A 15,323-nucleotide genomic window follows, 5' to 3' on the forward strand; every position below is an offset into this window, starting at 1 on the left:
TTCAATTAACCAAGGGATGAAGGATGACCAAGAAGAAGTGAAAGAATGAATCACCCATTACAGTCATTACCTCTATCTGTGGACATTTTATCAGTAGCTTGGGTAGGACTCCCAAGCTAATGCCCATTAGAAGAAAGCATCACATACGGAAAATAGAAACACATTTTTAGTTTTTTTCAAAATCTAAGTCAGGTCAGACTCAGATGAACCAAAGCTATGACATCCAAGAAGATGCAGTGACTTTCCCTAGCTGGTTTGGTTCAATTGGTAGAGCGTCAGCCTGCGGACTGAAATGTCCCAGGTTTGATTCTGGTCAAGGACACATGTCCGGGTTGGAGGCTCGATCCCCTGTAGGGGGCGTGCAGGAGGCAGCCAATCAATGTTTCTCTCATCACTGATGTTTCTCTCTCTCTCTCTCTCTCTCTCCCTCTCCCTTCTCTCTGAAATCAATAAAATAAAAAAAAAAGATGCAGTGACTTTTTTGCACCTTAGGGATCATGGCACCTGAGGTGGTTAGCAAGGCTTCCAATACACCTATTTCCCATTTAGCTTATTGTTTCAAAAATGGCACCTCTCGCCCTAACCGGTTTGGCTCAGTGGATAGAGCGTTGGCCTGCGGACTGAAGGGTCCCAGGTTCAATTCAGGTCAACGGCATGTACCTTGGTTGCAGGCACATCCCCTGTGGGAGGTCTGCAGGAGGCAGCTGATCGATGTTTCTCTCCCATCAATGTTTCTGACTCTCTATCCCTCTCCCTTCCTCTCTGTAAAAAATCAATAAAGTATTTTTTTTTTTAAATGGCACCTCTTACCCAGCTGGCATAACTCAGTGGTTGAGCATCGACCTATAAAACCAGGAGGTCACAGTTCAATTCCTGGTCGGAGCACATGCCCGGGTTGTGGGCTCAATCCCCAATAGGAGGCATGGAGGCAGCCAATCAATGATTCTCTCTCAACATTGATGTTTTTCTCTCTCTTTCCCTTTCCCTTTCTCTTTAGGGGAAAATCAATAAAAATATATTTAATTAAAAAAAACGATGGCACATCTCAAATTACTGATGAATTAACCGAATGCTGAATGTTTAAAAAAGGGGGTAATCTCATACATAAAATGTAGAAAAAGATGGTAAAAAGCAAAGGTGATAGCACTAACTGTCACAGTCCCCTAAAGTTTACATGTGCCACAGTAACGTTACTATGAACTTTTCTCGAGTATTTTTTATCAGTGCAAAGAAACAAAATAATTACATTTTCAAGTAAAATTTATTTAATAATATAAAAATATGGTATTAAAAACATTTATTAAGAGAAGTAACTTCAGAAGTCCTATGACTTTATAACTGAAAAACAATAAAAACTGTTCTGTGCTTCCCAAAAAACAAAACAAAAAATGCCACCTATATTTCACTTGTCTTTTCACAATAAGGAAATTCTAGTGTTACTCTACCTATTTCAATTCTGGTTTATTTTTTAAGTCAACTTTCCTAAGAAGGAATGCTGGCCTTCTGAGAAAAAAATGGAGAATTTATAATCTGGAGGATCTTCTGTTGCCTGATTTTCAAAGAAAGTTGATTTTCATCTGACTTAGCTAACTTTCATTCAGAAAATTTTAGTAAAATGCATTTAAAGCTTGGTATTGTGAACATGCAGGAAAAAAGACTATAAAATGAAATAAAAGCTAGAATTAAAAGCCTCTAAATTGTACAAGTGGCTAAAAGTCCGGCACTAACTCCTAAAATGAGTCCTTGTGTGCAGTGCCAGACTCAGGTTTGTCCCACTGACTCTGAGAGGACATATGTGACAACAACAATAATCAAACTTACACAGAAACTTATTTCTCCTCAAGTTTTTGTCCTGTGGATGTGAATCACTAAGCACACACATATTTCCCACTTTTAGGAGATAAGGCAAAAGAAAAAAATCATCTTTGGAGTTTGCTCTGGTTTTTGTTTAAGCTTCATGGAGTAACACATAGGAGGCTAAAGCAAAAAACAGGTAATACTTCAGTAACAATAAGTCCAACTGACTTAGTAAACAAAATATGCTTCCTTTCTAACCTTCTAAATTCCCATTTACCTACAAATCTGAGGGTTTTAATCTGCATGGGTCCCTTGGCAAGAAAGTCAGAAGTCATTGTCACTCTCTTCCAGGGGCTCACGTTTCAGGACCCTTCGACTAGATTTAGCTGGAGAGAGAGCAATGCTCTCGTCTTCCAAGTCGTCGTCTTCTTCATCATCTTCCATGTCAATTTCACTGTCCTCCGAGTCTTCCTATAGGAAAAAGACAGCAAATGCACTTTGTTCCTGACATCTTGTCAGCAAGACCCTACCTCACCCTTTTACTAGTAGCTCAATAACTAGCAACACCTCCATGTGAAGGAAGAGCTTGGCAGAGAAGCGGTCAGGTTGTGGGGGCATAAAAATGGATCAACTTCTAGATATTGCTGGCTGGAATACAGAGATCAATGTATCCTCTAATCAGTAACCTTCAAATACCAATATGCAATAATCCAACGTAGGTGCCACAGGGACTGGCTTTCCCACTGATGACTCGGGAACATGAGACCTGCCCAAGGCTCACTGAATGCTGCTTTGCTCCTAGCGGCTCAGAGACCCACCAGTGGGTAGCAAGGAGGGTAGGGACTCGGAGAGAGGGAAGAAAAGCTTGTTTTGACTTCTGACAGACTGGGGATGGAAAGCCACAAAGGAAATGGGTGTAGGGAGAAAAATAAAAGAAACACTCTCGCCCTGCCAGTGTGGCTCAGTGGTTGAGTGTTGACCTATGAACCAGGTAGTCATGGTTCATTTCCGTCAGAGCACATGCCTAGGTTGTGGGCTTGATTCCCAGTGTGGAACTGATGTTTCTCTCCTCCTATCCTCTCTGAAATCAATATTTTTTTTTAAAAGAAACACTCTTCCCCTGGCCGGTTTGACTCAGTGGTTAGAACTTCAGCCCATGGACTGAAGGGTCATAGGTTTAAATCCCAGTCAAGGGCACATACCTCAGTTGCAGTTTTAATACCTGGAGAGCAGGAGGCAACTGATCAATGCGTCTCTCTCACATCAATGTTTCTCTCTCTCTCTCCCCCCCCCTCCTCTTTTCTCCCTCCCTCCCACCCTGTCTGAAAATCAATGGGGAAAAAAATATATATCCTATATAATAAAAGGCTAATATGCAAATTGACTGACCAGCAGAACGACCAATTGCTATGACATGCACTAACCACCACAGGGCAGATGCTCAATGCAGCAGCTCCCTCCTGGTGGTCAGTGCGCTCCCATAGGGGAAGCGCTGCTCAGCCAGAAGCCAGGCTCACGGCTAATGAGCGCAACAGTGGTGGTGGGAGCCTCTCCCGCCTCTGTGGCAGTCAGACATCCCCCAAGAGCTCCCAGACTGCGAGAGGGTGCAGGCCGGGGTGAGGGACACCCTCCCCGAGTGCACAAATTTCGTGCACCAGGCCTCTAGTATCTATACTAATAAAAGGGTAATATGCCTATTAGACCAGGAGACCTTCTAGACAAAGCCATGGTGGCGGGGTCAAGGCAGAGGTGGTTAGGGACAAGAAGGCCAGCAAGGGAGGGCAGTTGGGGGCGATAAGGCTGGAAAGGGGGGGCAGTTGGGGGCAAGAAGGCCAGCAGGGGTTGCAGTTGGGGGTGAACAGGCCGGCAGGCAGAGTGGTTAGGGGCGATCAGGCAGGCAGCCAGGTGAGTGGTTAGGAGCCAGCGGTCCTGGATTGCGAGAGGGATGTCCAACTGCCAGTTTAGGCCTGATCCCTATGGGGGCAGTCAGACATCCCCCAAGGGGTCCCAGATTGAAGAGGGTGCAGTCCAGGCTGAGGGACACACACCCCCGACCCATGCACAAATTTTGTGTACCTGCCACTAGAGTGTGTGTGTGTGTGTGTGTGTGTGTGTGTGTGTGTTTATCTCCATCCATTCTCAGGTAAGGATTAAAAAAAAGAAAAGAAAAGAAAAGAAACACTCTCCTCCTCCATCTAGATCTAGGGTAACCAACTCAGCCAGGTTTAAAACTGCAAGTCCTGCATCCCAGGTAAACTAGGATGGTTGGTCGCTCTAGCTAAAGCATTCCCACCAGCATACATATACACTGCAATTTCCTTCTTCTTAAAAAAACAAAGTAAAAACCTCAAAACTTAATCCTACCTTCCCCTCCAGCTACTCTGCCCTGTTTCTCTGTTCCCCTCACAACAAAACTCCTTGAGTGAGTTTTGAACTCACTGTTGTCACCTGTTCCCCTCACTACCTCTTTTTAAAAAATTTTTTTAAATATTTTTTTTAATTGATTTTGGAGAGGAAGGGAGAGGGAGAGAAAGAAACATTAATGATGAGAGAGAATCATTGATTGACTGCCTACTGCAAGCCCCCTACTAGGGACCAAACCTGCAACCCAGGCATGTGCCCATGACCAGAATCAAACCCGGGTCCACAGGCCAACGCTCTATCCACTGAGCCAACCCGGCTAGGGCTCTCACTACCTCTTAAGCACACTCTGGTCAGGCACTCACCCCATCAATCCCCCAAACTTCTCTTGTTAAGACTGACATATTTGGTGGGTTCATGGGGGTAATTCTCTGTCCTCCTGTTTGACCTACAGGCTCCTTCTTCCCTGGCATACACTATTCTGTCTTCCAGGGCACCCTTCTCTCTGGGTTCTCACCCCACCTCATTCCTGTGTCTTGTCTTGCTTGCCCAAACCCCTACATCTCCCTGACCCCCACAATGTGGGGCTGGCTCAGGGCCTTGGGCGTCCTCTCTTCTCCTTCTCTCTCTTCCAAACAATCACATGTACCCTTGTGCTTAAAGACCACCCAGATATGGATGTTTCCCCCAATTCAATCTCTAGCCCAGACCTGACTTTGAACTCCAGACTTGAATTTCAAGTCAGCATCAGCATGTGGACATCTAGCAGGCAATTCACACTTAGAATGTCCAAAATCCAAACTTTCAATCTGCTAGCCAAGCTCCTTCCTCAGGTCTGCCTCAGTTTTGTGCTTTTGGCCAATTTTGCCACAACCAAGGCATCCTTCATTTTCTTTAACACCCCGTGTCCAATTAATAAAACCTGATGGTTCTTACCTTAGAAACATGTTCAGAACCTGACTACTTTCCAACACCTCTGCTGCTACGACTCAAGGCTACGCCACCGCCATCCTCACCTCTGAACTAGACTCTTGCAAACGCCTCTTCACGGGGCTCTCTTAAATGTGAGTCAGTTCTTGGCACTCCTGGGCTCAGGATTCTCTAGCACCTCCCCACTGTACTCAGAGAAAATGCTAAGTCTTCGTCATACCCTGCAAAGCTCTGCACAGCCCCTGCTGCTCCTGCCCCCAGCTCATTCCATTCCAGTCACGCCATCGCCTCTGGTCCTCGAATGCAGAAACCATATTTCCTGTGATCAGGATGCCCCTCCCCAGCACCATGTCCCTCCTTCCATGCAGGCCTCTGCCCAAATGTCACCTTATCAGAGAGATCTTTCATGACCAATCAAAAGGCATTCCTCATTCCTATCACTCTGTTCCAAAACCTACTTTATTTTTCTTCTTAACCACTATGAGCCCTGATGGGTCTGCTTCACTACTATTGGACTGAAAGCTTCATAAAGGCAAAGACCTTATTTCTATTCATTACTGTATTCCGCACTATCTATAATAGTGCCAGGCACCTAACAGCCACTCAAAAAATATCTGTCCAGTGACTGAGTGAACACGTGAAGGACCAACTCCTATGCTTAGGGGATGGTGCATGAAAACATCCTCCCTGAAATAAACAAGTGACAACAGGCACAGAGCAGATTTAAGCTACAATAATGCAATTGTTCTGAAGTAGAAAGCTATATAAATGATCAAGCAAATCACAAGAGGCCAGCCAGCGCTCGCTGGGTATCACCAGACTTTCCTTAGTTCTGTCTTGGATGAATAAGATGGATGGATAGAAGCTGTTTAACCATCTATCACCTACCTTCTTAAAATTTTTGAGGTAGTTTCTCTGCTTCTCTAAAGATCTTCTATGTATTCAAGGTTCTATTTCTGTGCATCTTGCCCAGCACACCTGAGTGACCTCTCCCTCCTGTGAATTTCTGTGATAGTACACACGGCTGATATTAAATAAATGGACCTTTTGTACAAGAACATAAGACGCGCCCTCACTGATTTGGTTCAGTGGATAGAGCATCGGCCTGCGAACTGAAGGGTCTCCCAGGTTCAATTCCAGTCAATGGCACATGCCTGAGTTGTGGGCTCGATCCCCCAGTAGGGGGTGGGGGTGTGGGGGGGCGTGCGGGAGGCAGCCAATCAATACGTAAGACTCATGCTTTGTCTCTGTGTAGCCACTAGTGCCACATTCTAGACACGTGATATTCAACCTGATGGGGAGATCTGTGATTGGTGTCAATCTAGTCACCCTTTACCACTTGGGATTGAGTCTTGCCAGGGACTGCAACAAAGAAGGCAGGCCCAGAATGAAGAATGGAAGAGCCAACAGCTGGGCCCCAGCAGGGCCCCATTCTGGTTCATTTCCCAGTCAGTTATCCACTTAATAATGATCAAGGTGCTGCAGCTCCTTGCCCCGCCTCTCAGAGGCCCTGGTCTCAGGAGAGCCTCCTTATCATGTTCTCTCCCCAGAAAGGAGCTGAAGAGAGGGTTGGTCGACCCCAGGCTCTCAGCAGCATCCCTTCCTTTCTAGGTTATGGTTCAAGCACCAGATAACTCCCAAACCCACAACCTTTCTTGTCCTTGGCTCAGCACTTACGCCTCCTTCTTAGAATAGGCACCTCTAGGTAACTTCGCCATTCACTGTGGGATCCATTTTGAGAGGCTTTTTGCCCAGGATACAGAAGCATCATTCTTGGGGAAGGCTCTCTGCTGGTTCTGAACAAGCAGACACACACACACACACACACACACACACACACACACACACACACACGGATGGATGGGGTGAAAAAGAAAACCAACCTGCTTCTTGGAGCTGGAAGTCTTGCATTTACCTAACAGAGCTGGTGCTCCTTCCATCTTTGGAAAGTGAGAGCAGACAGAACATGAGAGGGAAATAAGTAGGGGAAGCAGGTTCATTTGAAAAGAAATGAGCCATCAACAAACTGCCACAAATCCAGTGATGCGGGCTGAGAAACCACACCTCACGCTAAGCTGATCAAACATGCTTACTTCCTGGCTAATGCAGTCACGGGGCCAGCCCAAGCGTAGAAAGAATACAACTGCTAATGGGGGCTGGTCGGGACTCACATCATCATCGGAGTCTCCACCTTGCATTGTGCCCACGATGTGTTTGCTAGGTCTTCCTGGGGAGAATAAAAGCATGAAGAAATTGCAAAAACCTTGTAAAATAAGGCATAAAATAGCATTTAAGATTTGCCTTCCTTTAGAACAGTGGTCGGCAAACCGCAGCTCGCGAGCCACACGTGGCTCTTTGGCCCCTTGAGTGTGGCTCTTCCACAAAATACCGACTTCTGCGCATGGGCCACGAAGTTTCAATTGCACTGTACGTGTGCGCCCGCACGTGGTACTTTGTGGAAGAGCCACACTCAAGGGGCAAAAGAGCCGCATGTGGCTCGCGAGCTGCGGTTTGCCGACCACAGCTTTAGAACATTGGGAAAAAGAAGAATTAAATTAAATTAAAACACTTAAGTAGCATCCCAACTAATCAGAACAGCCGACAAATGGTAACGGATTTTCTGCATTTCCACATTAAAACAAAGAAAAGGGCAGTGAAATGTAAGCATGAATCATAAATCAGAAAAATAAAGATGCATTCTGTAAATGTTTTAGGGGAAAATCACTTTCCCTAAAGTGATTTAGGGAGGCAGCCGATCAATGATTCTTATCATTGATGTTTCTAACTCTCTCCCTCTCCCTTCCTCTCTAAAATCATAAAAATACATATTTTTTAAAAAGTTCATCTTTGAACACATCATCATTATTTGAGTGGTTCTCCATTCCTCCTGTGGAAGTCTAGATGTGATTATGCAGACTCAGAGGCATCCTTCACCGTGTGGAGACAGAGAGCTGCTCTCATACCTGAAGGCTGAGAAACGAACACCCATGACCGCAGGTCCAGGCCTCCGGAGAAAGGCAGTGAGGGCAGCTCAGAGGGGAGTTCACTCAGGGCAGGCCTGGAGTGACCACCAGGAGCTGTTATAGATACTGTTCCTTGGGTCAGGTAAAATGCAGATCTTGTGTTGTTTCACTTCTGCAGTGAATTGTCAGAAGTAGAATTTAGGAGCACCGGTGCCTTTACTAGGTTCTGCTGAACTAATCACATACCATTTTAGAGCCCTGGCTCCCATATAGTAAAATAGGAGTCATAACCTCTAACCTCTATTGATGTCATGAAGCTGTCAAAAAATTAAAGATAAAAAAAATCAGAACACCTGACTATCCTATGAACAAAGCAAAATGTAATAAGTAAAGATAGGTGGACCTAAAATAAGAGAAAACAGTTAACAACAAAAGTTAATATGAAATGACAAATGGAAGATCATTTACCATTTAAATTTATTATGTATATAAAAATGCAATTGTGCTCCAAAAATTAATAAGTGGTAGATAAGAAATGTTTTTAAAGGCAAATATAGGGCAATTTAGTAGTATCTATTAGAATTTGATTTACATAACTTTTGACCTTAGAATTCCACTTTAAATGGCATAGCCTAAAGAAACACTTGCAGATGTGCGGAAAAATCTATAGGGAAAAGAGTATCTTAAGTATTGATAGATACTTAAGTATCTATCAACATGGGAATGCCCAAGTAAATTACAGGTACAGTCATACTATGGACTAATATGCAGCTATCAAAAAGAAAGAAGGAGATCTATATTTTACTGACATGAGAAGAGTTCAATATATTTAAATTTTTTAAAGCATATTGCAGAACCATACACATAGTCTGGTCTCACTCCGATTAAAAAACCTTTCAGATGACCTTTGTGTCCATGTTTCAGTGTGTGTGTGTGAAGGCAATTTGGAAGGACACACCCTGGCCTAAGGTGGGGAGTGAAACATGAGGAAGACCTCTCACCCAGATTTGCTCCACACATTTTATTGCTTGAATCTGTTACAGTGAGAAAGTAGAAATTAGAAGAACATTTTTAAACGGCAGAGATGTTTCTCTAAGTCCCTTCCTCGTCCATTATCTGACTATAAGGTATCAACTGCACTGAGAACGTTTGGACCCAAAAGGGGCAGAATATAGCTCAGTGGCAGAGGCAGTGTGTTCCTGTAAACTCTGTGAGAAACACCAGCCACAAATAAGAATTGGCCATTCTTAGGACTCCAGATAAGAGCATTAGTGATAAAGATGACCACTGAGCAGTTTAAGAGCCAAATAAACAACAGGGCGGAAAAAACCTAGAGCAGGGCCACTCACAGTGTGCTTATGGGCCTTACCACCAAGCAGTCCTGACCCAGTGCTGGCCGTGGTGTTCTATGACCAGCACAGGGAGGAGGGCAAGGGAAAGAAGCCCTGGTACCTTGCATGAGCACCTCCATGGCTGTCCGTGGCTTGGACAGCCGTCTCTCTTCCAGTTCACTGTCAGATTCATCATCCTCCTGGATGTCGATGTCCGAGTCATCATTACCTGGCAGGAACACAGTAAGAAAAAAGGGGGGGGGGGAGCGGTGGATCCATCATTACTTCTAAACCAGCCTCTGTCCAGTAAGGCTCTTGGCAAGTCATATGCACTTCTCAGCCTTTCTTTTGATGCGTTAGATTTTATGGGAACTTCAGGATTTGCTAGTAGATACTTAGAGAAGAGTTAATACAAATAATAGGCAGTTTGTTTTAATTTTTTTAATTTTTCCAAAGCTAGAAAAAAGTGGGTCTGATACATTAGCTAGAAACACTATTCCAGTATGTGAAATTAAACAATTGACTAGCCAGCTGTCAAGATAGCTAGGAGTTCTTGGTTAGTTGGAAGGAAAAAAACACACATTCTTTGTTCAGTCTTAGGTTGTGTCACCAAAGCTCAAGCTCCTTGAGGATAACAAAGATGAAGAATACCCCAATGAAAAGGTCAGTGACTGCACCAAAACAAGACCGGAGGCAAGGAGACCAGGATAGGAATGGCCTGAGTAGGGCTGGCCTGAGAAAGATGGTGACCTACTGCCCGACAATGAAAACGTGCTCATGACATTCTTCACTCTGGAAAATTCCATTATAAAGATATATAAAGAAAGGTCATTCTCAACACCATGGCCTTTTACATTAATTTCTTAAATACTCTCTTGGAGTTTGGTGCACATTGAACATTTCCTTATGGAAAGTGACAGAATGAGAGTTTCCACAGTGGGAAGAAAAAGCTTTTACTGCCCAGCACCTGACTACTCAGGGGCAGACACAGGTTTTAAGAATGGCACTGGAGGAGTGTGCAGCTGCTGCTCTGATCACTGACTCATAAGTCAGTTTGGAAGTATAGGAAGTGTTCGTCTACAAAAAAGCTTTGCTTAGACCCTGATCTAAGAGGGAAATGAAATGGAGGCTATGTCTAGCTGAGCACAGAGTGAACGTTTTCTGCTTTCTTTAGCCATGGAGAGAAGAGCGGTGCTCTGCAGCACAGAGGAGCAAACCTGGGAGCCAGAGAATGTCAATAACAGCATCCTGCAAGACTTCAATACAATCGACCTGAAAACTACCACCTTCCAAAAGCCCTTACCAGAATATGATTAAATATTACCACAAAGTAATGATTATAAAATGAAATCACTGTTCAGTATAGTTCACTTTTTATTTCATCCAGGAAAATTATGAAATTAAATCGGTACCCAATGCAACATAAACCAAATGATATCATGAATTTTAAAACAACATTAATACAGATATTTCAAGCTCAACATGATTTCTTCTGACAACTCAAAACATTTCACTGAGGACTAAGCAGGTAAACTAAAACTAACACATGCTGACACTAAAATCACCGAGTTGTCAGTGATATGTTAAAATTAAGTACAGCAGACAATAGTGCTGATATAATTCAACAGGGAAAGGATAGTCTTTCCAACAAATGGTGCTGGGACAACTGGCTAGCCGCTAGCCCCATGCAAAAGAATGAAGTTGGGTCCTTGTCTCACATCATTTACAAAAATTAATAAAAAATGGATCAGAGACCTAAATGTAAGAGTTAGAACTATAAAACTCCTAGAAGAAAACTCAGGCATCAATCTTGGTGACCTTGAAATAAGCAGGGGTTTCTACTTAGATATGACACTAAAACCACAAGCAACAAAGAAGAAACAGACAAACTGGATTTCATTAAAACTTTGTACAGCCGAAACCAGTTTGGCTCAGTGGATGGAGCATCGGCCTGCGGACTGAAGGGTCCTAGGTTCGATTCCGGTCAAGGGCATGTACCTGGGTTGCGGCACATCCCCGGTGGGGGATGTGCAGGAGGCAGCTGATCGATGTTTCTAACTATCTCTCTCCCTTCCTCTCTGTAGAAAATCAATAAAAAATAAAAATAAAAATAAAAACTTTGTACAGCAAAGGATATCATCAAAGAAGTGAAAACACCTAAAGAATGAGAAATTACTTGCAAATCACAAATCACTTAAATCATTTATAAAATACTTCATATATTCTAGTACCCAGAATATATAAAAAACTCTTACAACTCAATAATAAAATGATAACTAAGCCAATTAAAAATGTGCAAAGGACTTGAATAGATATCTCTCCAAAGAAAATATAAAAACAGCAATAAGCATATGAAAAGATGCTCCATTTCATTAGCCATCAAAGAAATTAAAATGAAAACCACAATGAGATACTACTTCATACCCATTTAAACTATAGGCAGTTTTTAAGTTTCTCCTTTTAGATTAGCACTCCAACAGAAATATCATGCCAGCCACAGGTATAATTTTAAAATTTCTAGTGACTATATTAGAGTAAAAAGAAACTGGTAAGCTACTTTTAATGTTTTATTTAACCCAATATACCTAAAATCTCATTTCAACAAATAACCAATGTAAAAAATTATTAATGAGTAATTTTACTTTTCTCTCAAAATCTGGTATATATTTGTTAGGGGCAAAAATAGAATATTGGGGATTAGTTATAGTTATAAGAAATATTAATCATGCTCTGTTAACCGCAATTGCCTTGTTCTGATTAAAGAAAGGACCTTCTAACCTGGCTGGGAATTGTAGGCTCCAGGGATCTGGGAGTCAACCTTAGACCTGGCAGTCAACCTTGAACCTGGGAGTCAACCTTGGAATGCAGTTCACTCTCATTTAAGTACTGCCTATTATAGTGGAAAGATTAACATCCTTGTTGCCCAAACAATGGAGTCCCGCCCCAGTCCACATTGCCTACTTCCCCATGTAATCTTTGTCCTAGCCTATCTAATAAGAGACAAACATGGTAATTGACCGTACTTCTCTACACCTCCCATTGGCTAATCAGTGCAATATGCAGATGAACCGACAACAAAGATGGCGTCTAATTTGCATACTGCAAGCAGGGCGGGACAGCGCGAGCCGCCAGCGCGCTGCCATCCAGGGCTGAAGCCCCAGAAGCCGCCTGATATGGTAGTAACTCTATCAGTAAGCACTCTGAAAGTCAGTGGCATAAATGCACCAATTAAAAGACAGATTATGAGGGTGAATCAAAAACAAAACCCACTTTAAATATAAAGACACAAATAGATTAAAAGTAAATGAATTAAGCTGCAGCCTGTTTTGCTCAGTGGATAAAGCATTAGCCCATGGACTGAAGGATCCCAAGTTCGATTCCAGTCAAGGGCATGTACCTCAGCTGCTGGCTTGATCCCCAGTCCCTATCAAAACATGTGCAGGAAGCAACCAATCTCCATTTCCCTTCACTCGCTCTAAAATTCAATGGAAAAATATCATTGGGTGAAGATTAACAAAAACAAAGTAAATGGATTAAGTAACAAAGAGATTATAAGAAAAATATATTCCAAATTTTGTTAGTTGTATAATGGTTATGTTTAAATTATTCACACCTAAGAAATTGGGTGAAGGGTGCATATAATATGCTGTAGTATTTTATAGTTTTTTTACATGTATAAGATTATTTCAAATTAAAATATTAAAAAATTAAAAATTAATAAAATATTAATTGAAATGTATCTGCATTACATGAAAAATCTCCTAATTGCTTCTAGCATAATTTATTAAATTGTGCTAAAATTTACAAGGGTTCAATTAAAAAATATCTTAATTCTAAATGATATAATAGAAAATATATAATAGTGCAGTTATAAGAACTTATCTGAAAATAAAAATTTAAAGAAGTGAATTTAAAGAAGGGATTAGCCAAGAAAATATATGCACAACCCATGGACACAGACAACAGTATGGTGATGGCCAGAGAGAAGTGGGGGGAAAGAGCTAGGTAGAGGGGGCAAAAGGGGGGAAATAGGGACATCCTATATAATAATAATAAAAGGCTAATATGCACATTGACTGAATGGCAGAATGACCGGTTGCTATGATGCGCACTGGCCACCAGGGGGCACACGCTCAATGCAGGAGCTGCCCCCTGGTGGTCAGTGCACTTCCATATGGGGAGTGCCACTCAGCCAGAAGCTGGCTCATGGCTGGCCAGTGCAGTGGTGGTGGCAGGAGCCTCTCCCACGTTGTGGTAGCACTAAGAATGTCCAACTAACGGTTTAGACCTGATCCCTTGGGGGCCTAAGCCTTTAGTCGGACATCCCCCAAGGGCTCCTTGGCTGCCATAAGGATGTATGACTGCAAGCTTGGGCCTGATCCCCTGGGGAGTGGGCCTAAGTCGACAGGTGGACATCCCCCAAGAGGTCCTGGACTGTGAATGGGCGCAGGCCTGGCTGAGGGACTCCCCCTCCCAGTGCACAAATTTTTGTGCACCGGGCCTCTAGTTCAATATAAGCAGCTGGCTTATGGGGGGTTGCAGAGCAGATTTTTGTGGATGACTTGCTGCTTTCCCATACTTCCAGCATGAATGGAATAAACACTCATACATGATTCAACTCTGTCTCTGCTTAATTGGCTCAAGCAGTGACAGGCAGCGCAGACCCACTGGTTGTCTGGTTACATATTCTCCACAAACAGCAGCCCTCAGTTTGAAACAGCCACATTTCAAGTGCTCAGGACCCCATGGCTAAGTAGTGGATAGTACAGTTCTACACTTGGAGCTCCCTGAGAGCCTCACCAATCACTGTGGGCTGGCACAACGCCTGACACACAGTAGGCATGCAGTAAATACAGGGCAGGGCAAAAGAAGGTTTACTGTTGTGAGTACTCAAAACACAGAGGTTACTCTGGTATTATTATTTACTAATTATCGTATTATTTTCCTTTTTCCCCAAAGGAACAGCTGTAAACCTACTTTTGCCTCACCATGTATGTGTTAAATGTATAAACATCTACTTTCCACTATACCATAAAAATGGAACCACAGCTAGAATACTGTGATATTGTGATTTATAATAAGAAATATAGATTTGGCCTTCCTCCCCGTTCCTGGCACAGAGCTCCCAAATCCCAAGGACTTTCTTAAGTGATGAGAGTAACAATGGTGTCTCTTGTTAAGTAAATGAGGTGACCTTTGGATCTCACCCAATGGTCGGACCTGGTTGCCAGTAGGAGCCAACCATGTGATTAGAGAACTAGAACTTTGAGTCCTGATTTCTGGGGAAAGGAGAGGGGCTTGAGGTTGAATCAATCTCCAATGGCCAATCAAGACGAAGTAATGAACCCAAAAGGGTCTTTTCTAGAGAGCTTCCATGTGCTCTACTGATTTAGTCTTTACTGAAATAGCATCCCCTCAGTGAGGCCTAACTCCCTATTTAAAGCAGCAATTCTGTCACCTTCCCTATTCCTTGTACCCTGCTCTGCATTTCCCCCATGGCATTTTTCACCTTCTCCATACAGCTTGCTTACTATGTGTCTCCTAGTATGTTAGCACACTGCTAGCATACTGCTAACATGTGAGATCAGTTAGGGCAAGGATCCTTATCTTTTATCCACTCATGTATCCTTAGCACCCAGATACTTAATAATGCTTTGCTAGGTTTAATCAGCTCCCTGAAGAGTGGCCTGAACAAGATGATCTCTTGCAGCTCTTAGGTTTTACTAATTCTTGCTCTTGTTTCATGTCTATGTACTACTGTATTTTTCTATTTGGAGGAATCTTTCACAAATGGAGAAAAATTCATAGAGTCTGCCTTTATATATTTCTTCTCTGATCCCAATATTCTGGGCAATGTTCCCACCTATGCAAAGAAAGCAAAGAACCTTAGGGTGAGTAGAAATGAGAATGGTCCTTCATAAATATTTTCCTAACTTCTTTG

General features: G+C 42.9%; 1 protein-coding gene across 4 annotated transcripts in view; it reads right to left on the reverse strand.

Annotated features, from left to right (window-relative positions):
- Window positions 1-1,242: 1,242 nt before the first annotated feature.
- Window positions 1,243-15,323, reverse strand: part of CLUAP1 (clusterin associated protein 1) — a 43,818-nt gene continuing 29,737 nt past the window's right edge. For 2 of the 4 annotated variants that reach the window (XM_036308248.1, XM_036308250.1), the window contains 4 exons: window positions 9,504-9,611; window positions 9,053-9,085; window positions 7,260-7,315; window positions 1,243-2,268 (listed from right to left, as the gene is read on the reverse strand). In XM_036308248.1, coding sequence (XP_036164141.1) covers window positions 2,122-2,268; window positions 7,260-7,315; window positions 9,053-9,085; window positions 9,504-9,611 — 344 coding nt within the window. In that variant the 3' untranslated portion in view covers window positions 1,243-2,121. Of the gene's footprint in view, window positions 2,269-6,971; window positions 7,029-7,259; window positions 7,316-9,052; window positions 9,086-9,503; window positions 9,612-15,323 lie in introns of all 4 variants that reach the window. The other 2 variants (XM_036308251.1, XM_036308249.1) reach the window with 2 other exon arrangements.

Source organism: Myotis myotis, unplaced genomic scaffold (genome assembly GCF_014108235.1).
Source record: "Myotis myotis isolate mMyoMyo1 unplaced genomic scaffold, mMyoMyo1.p scaffold_m19_p_5, whole genome shotgun sequence".
Lineage (NCBI taxonomy): Eukaryota > Metazoa > Chordata > Mammalia > Chiroptera > Vespertilionidae > Myotis > Myotis myotis.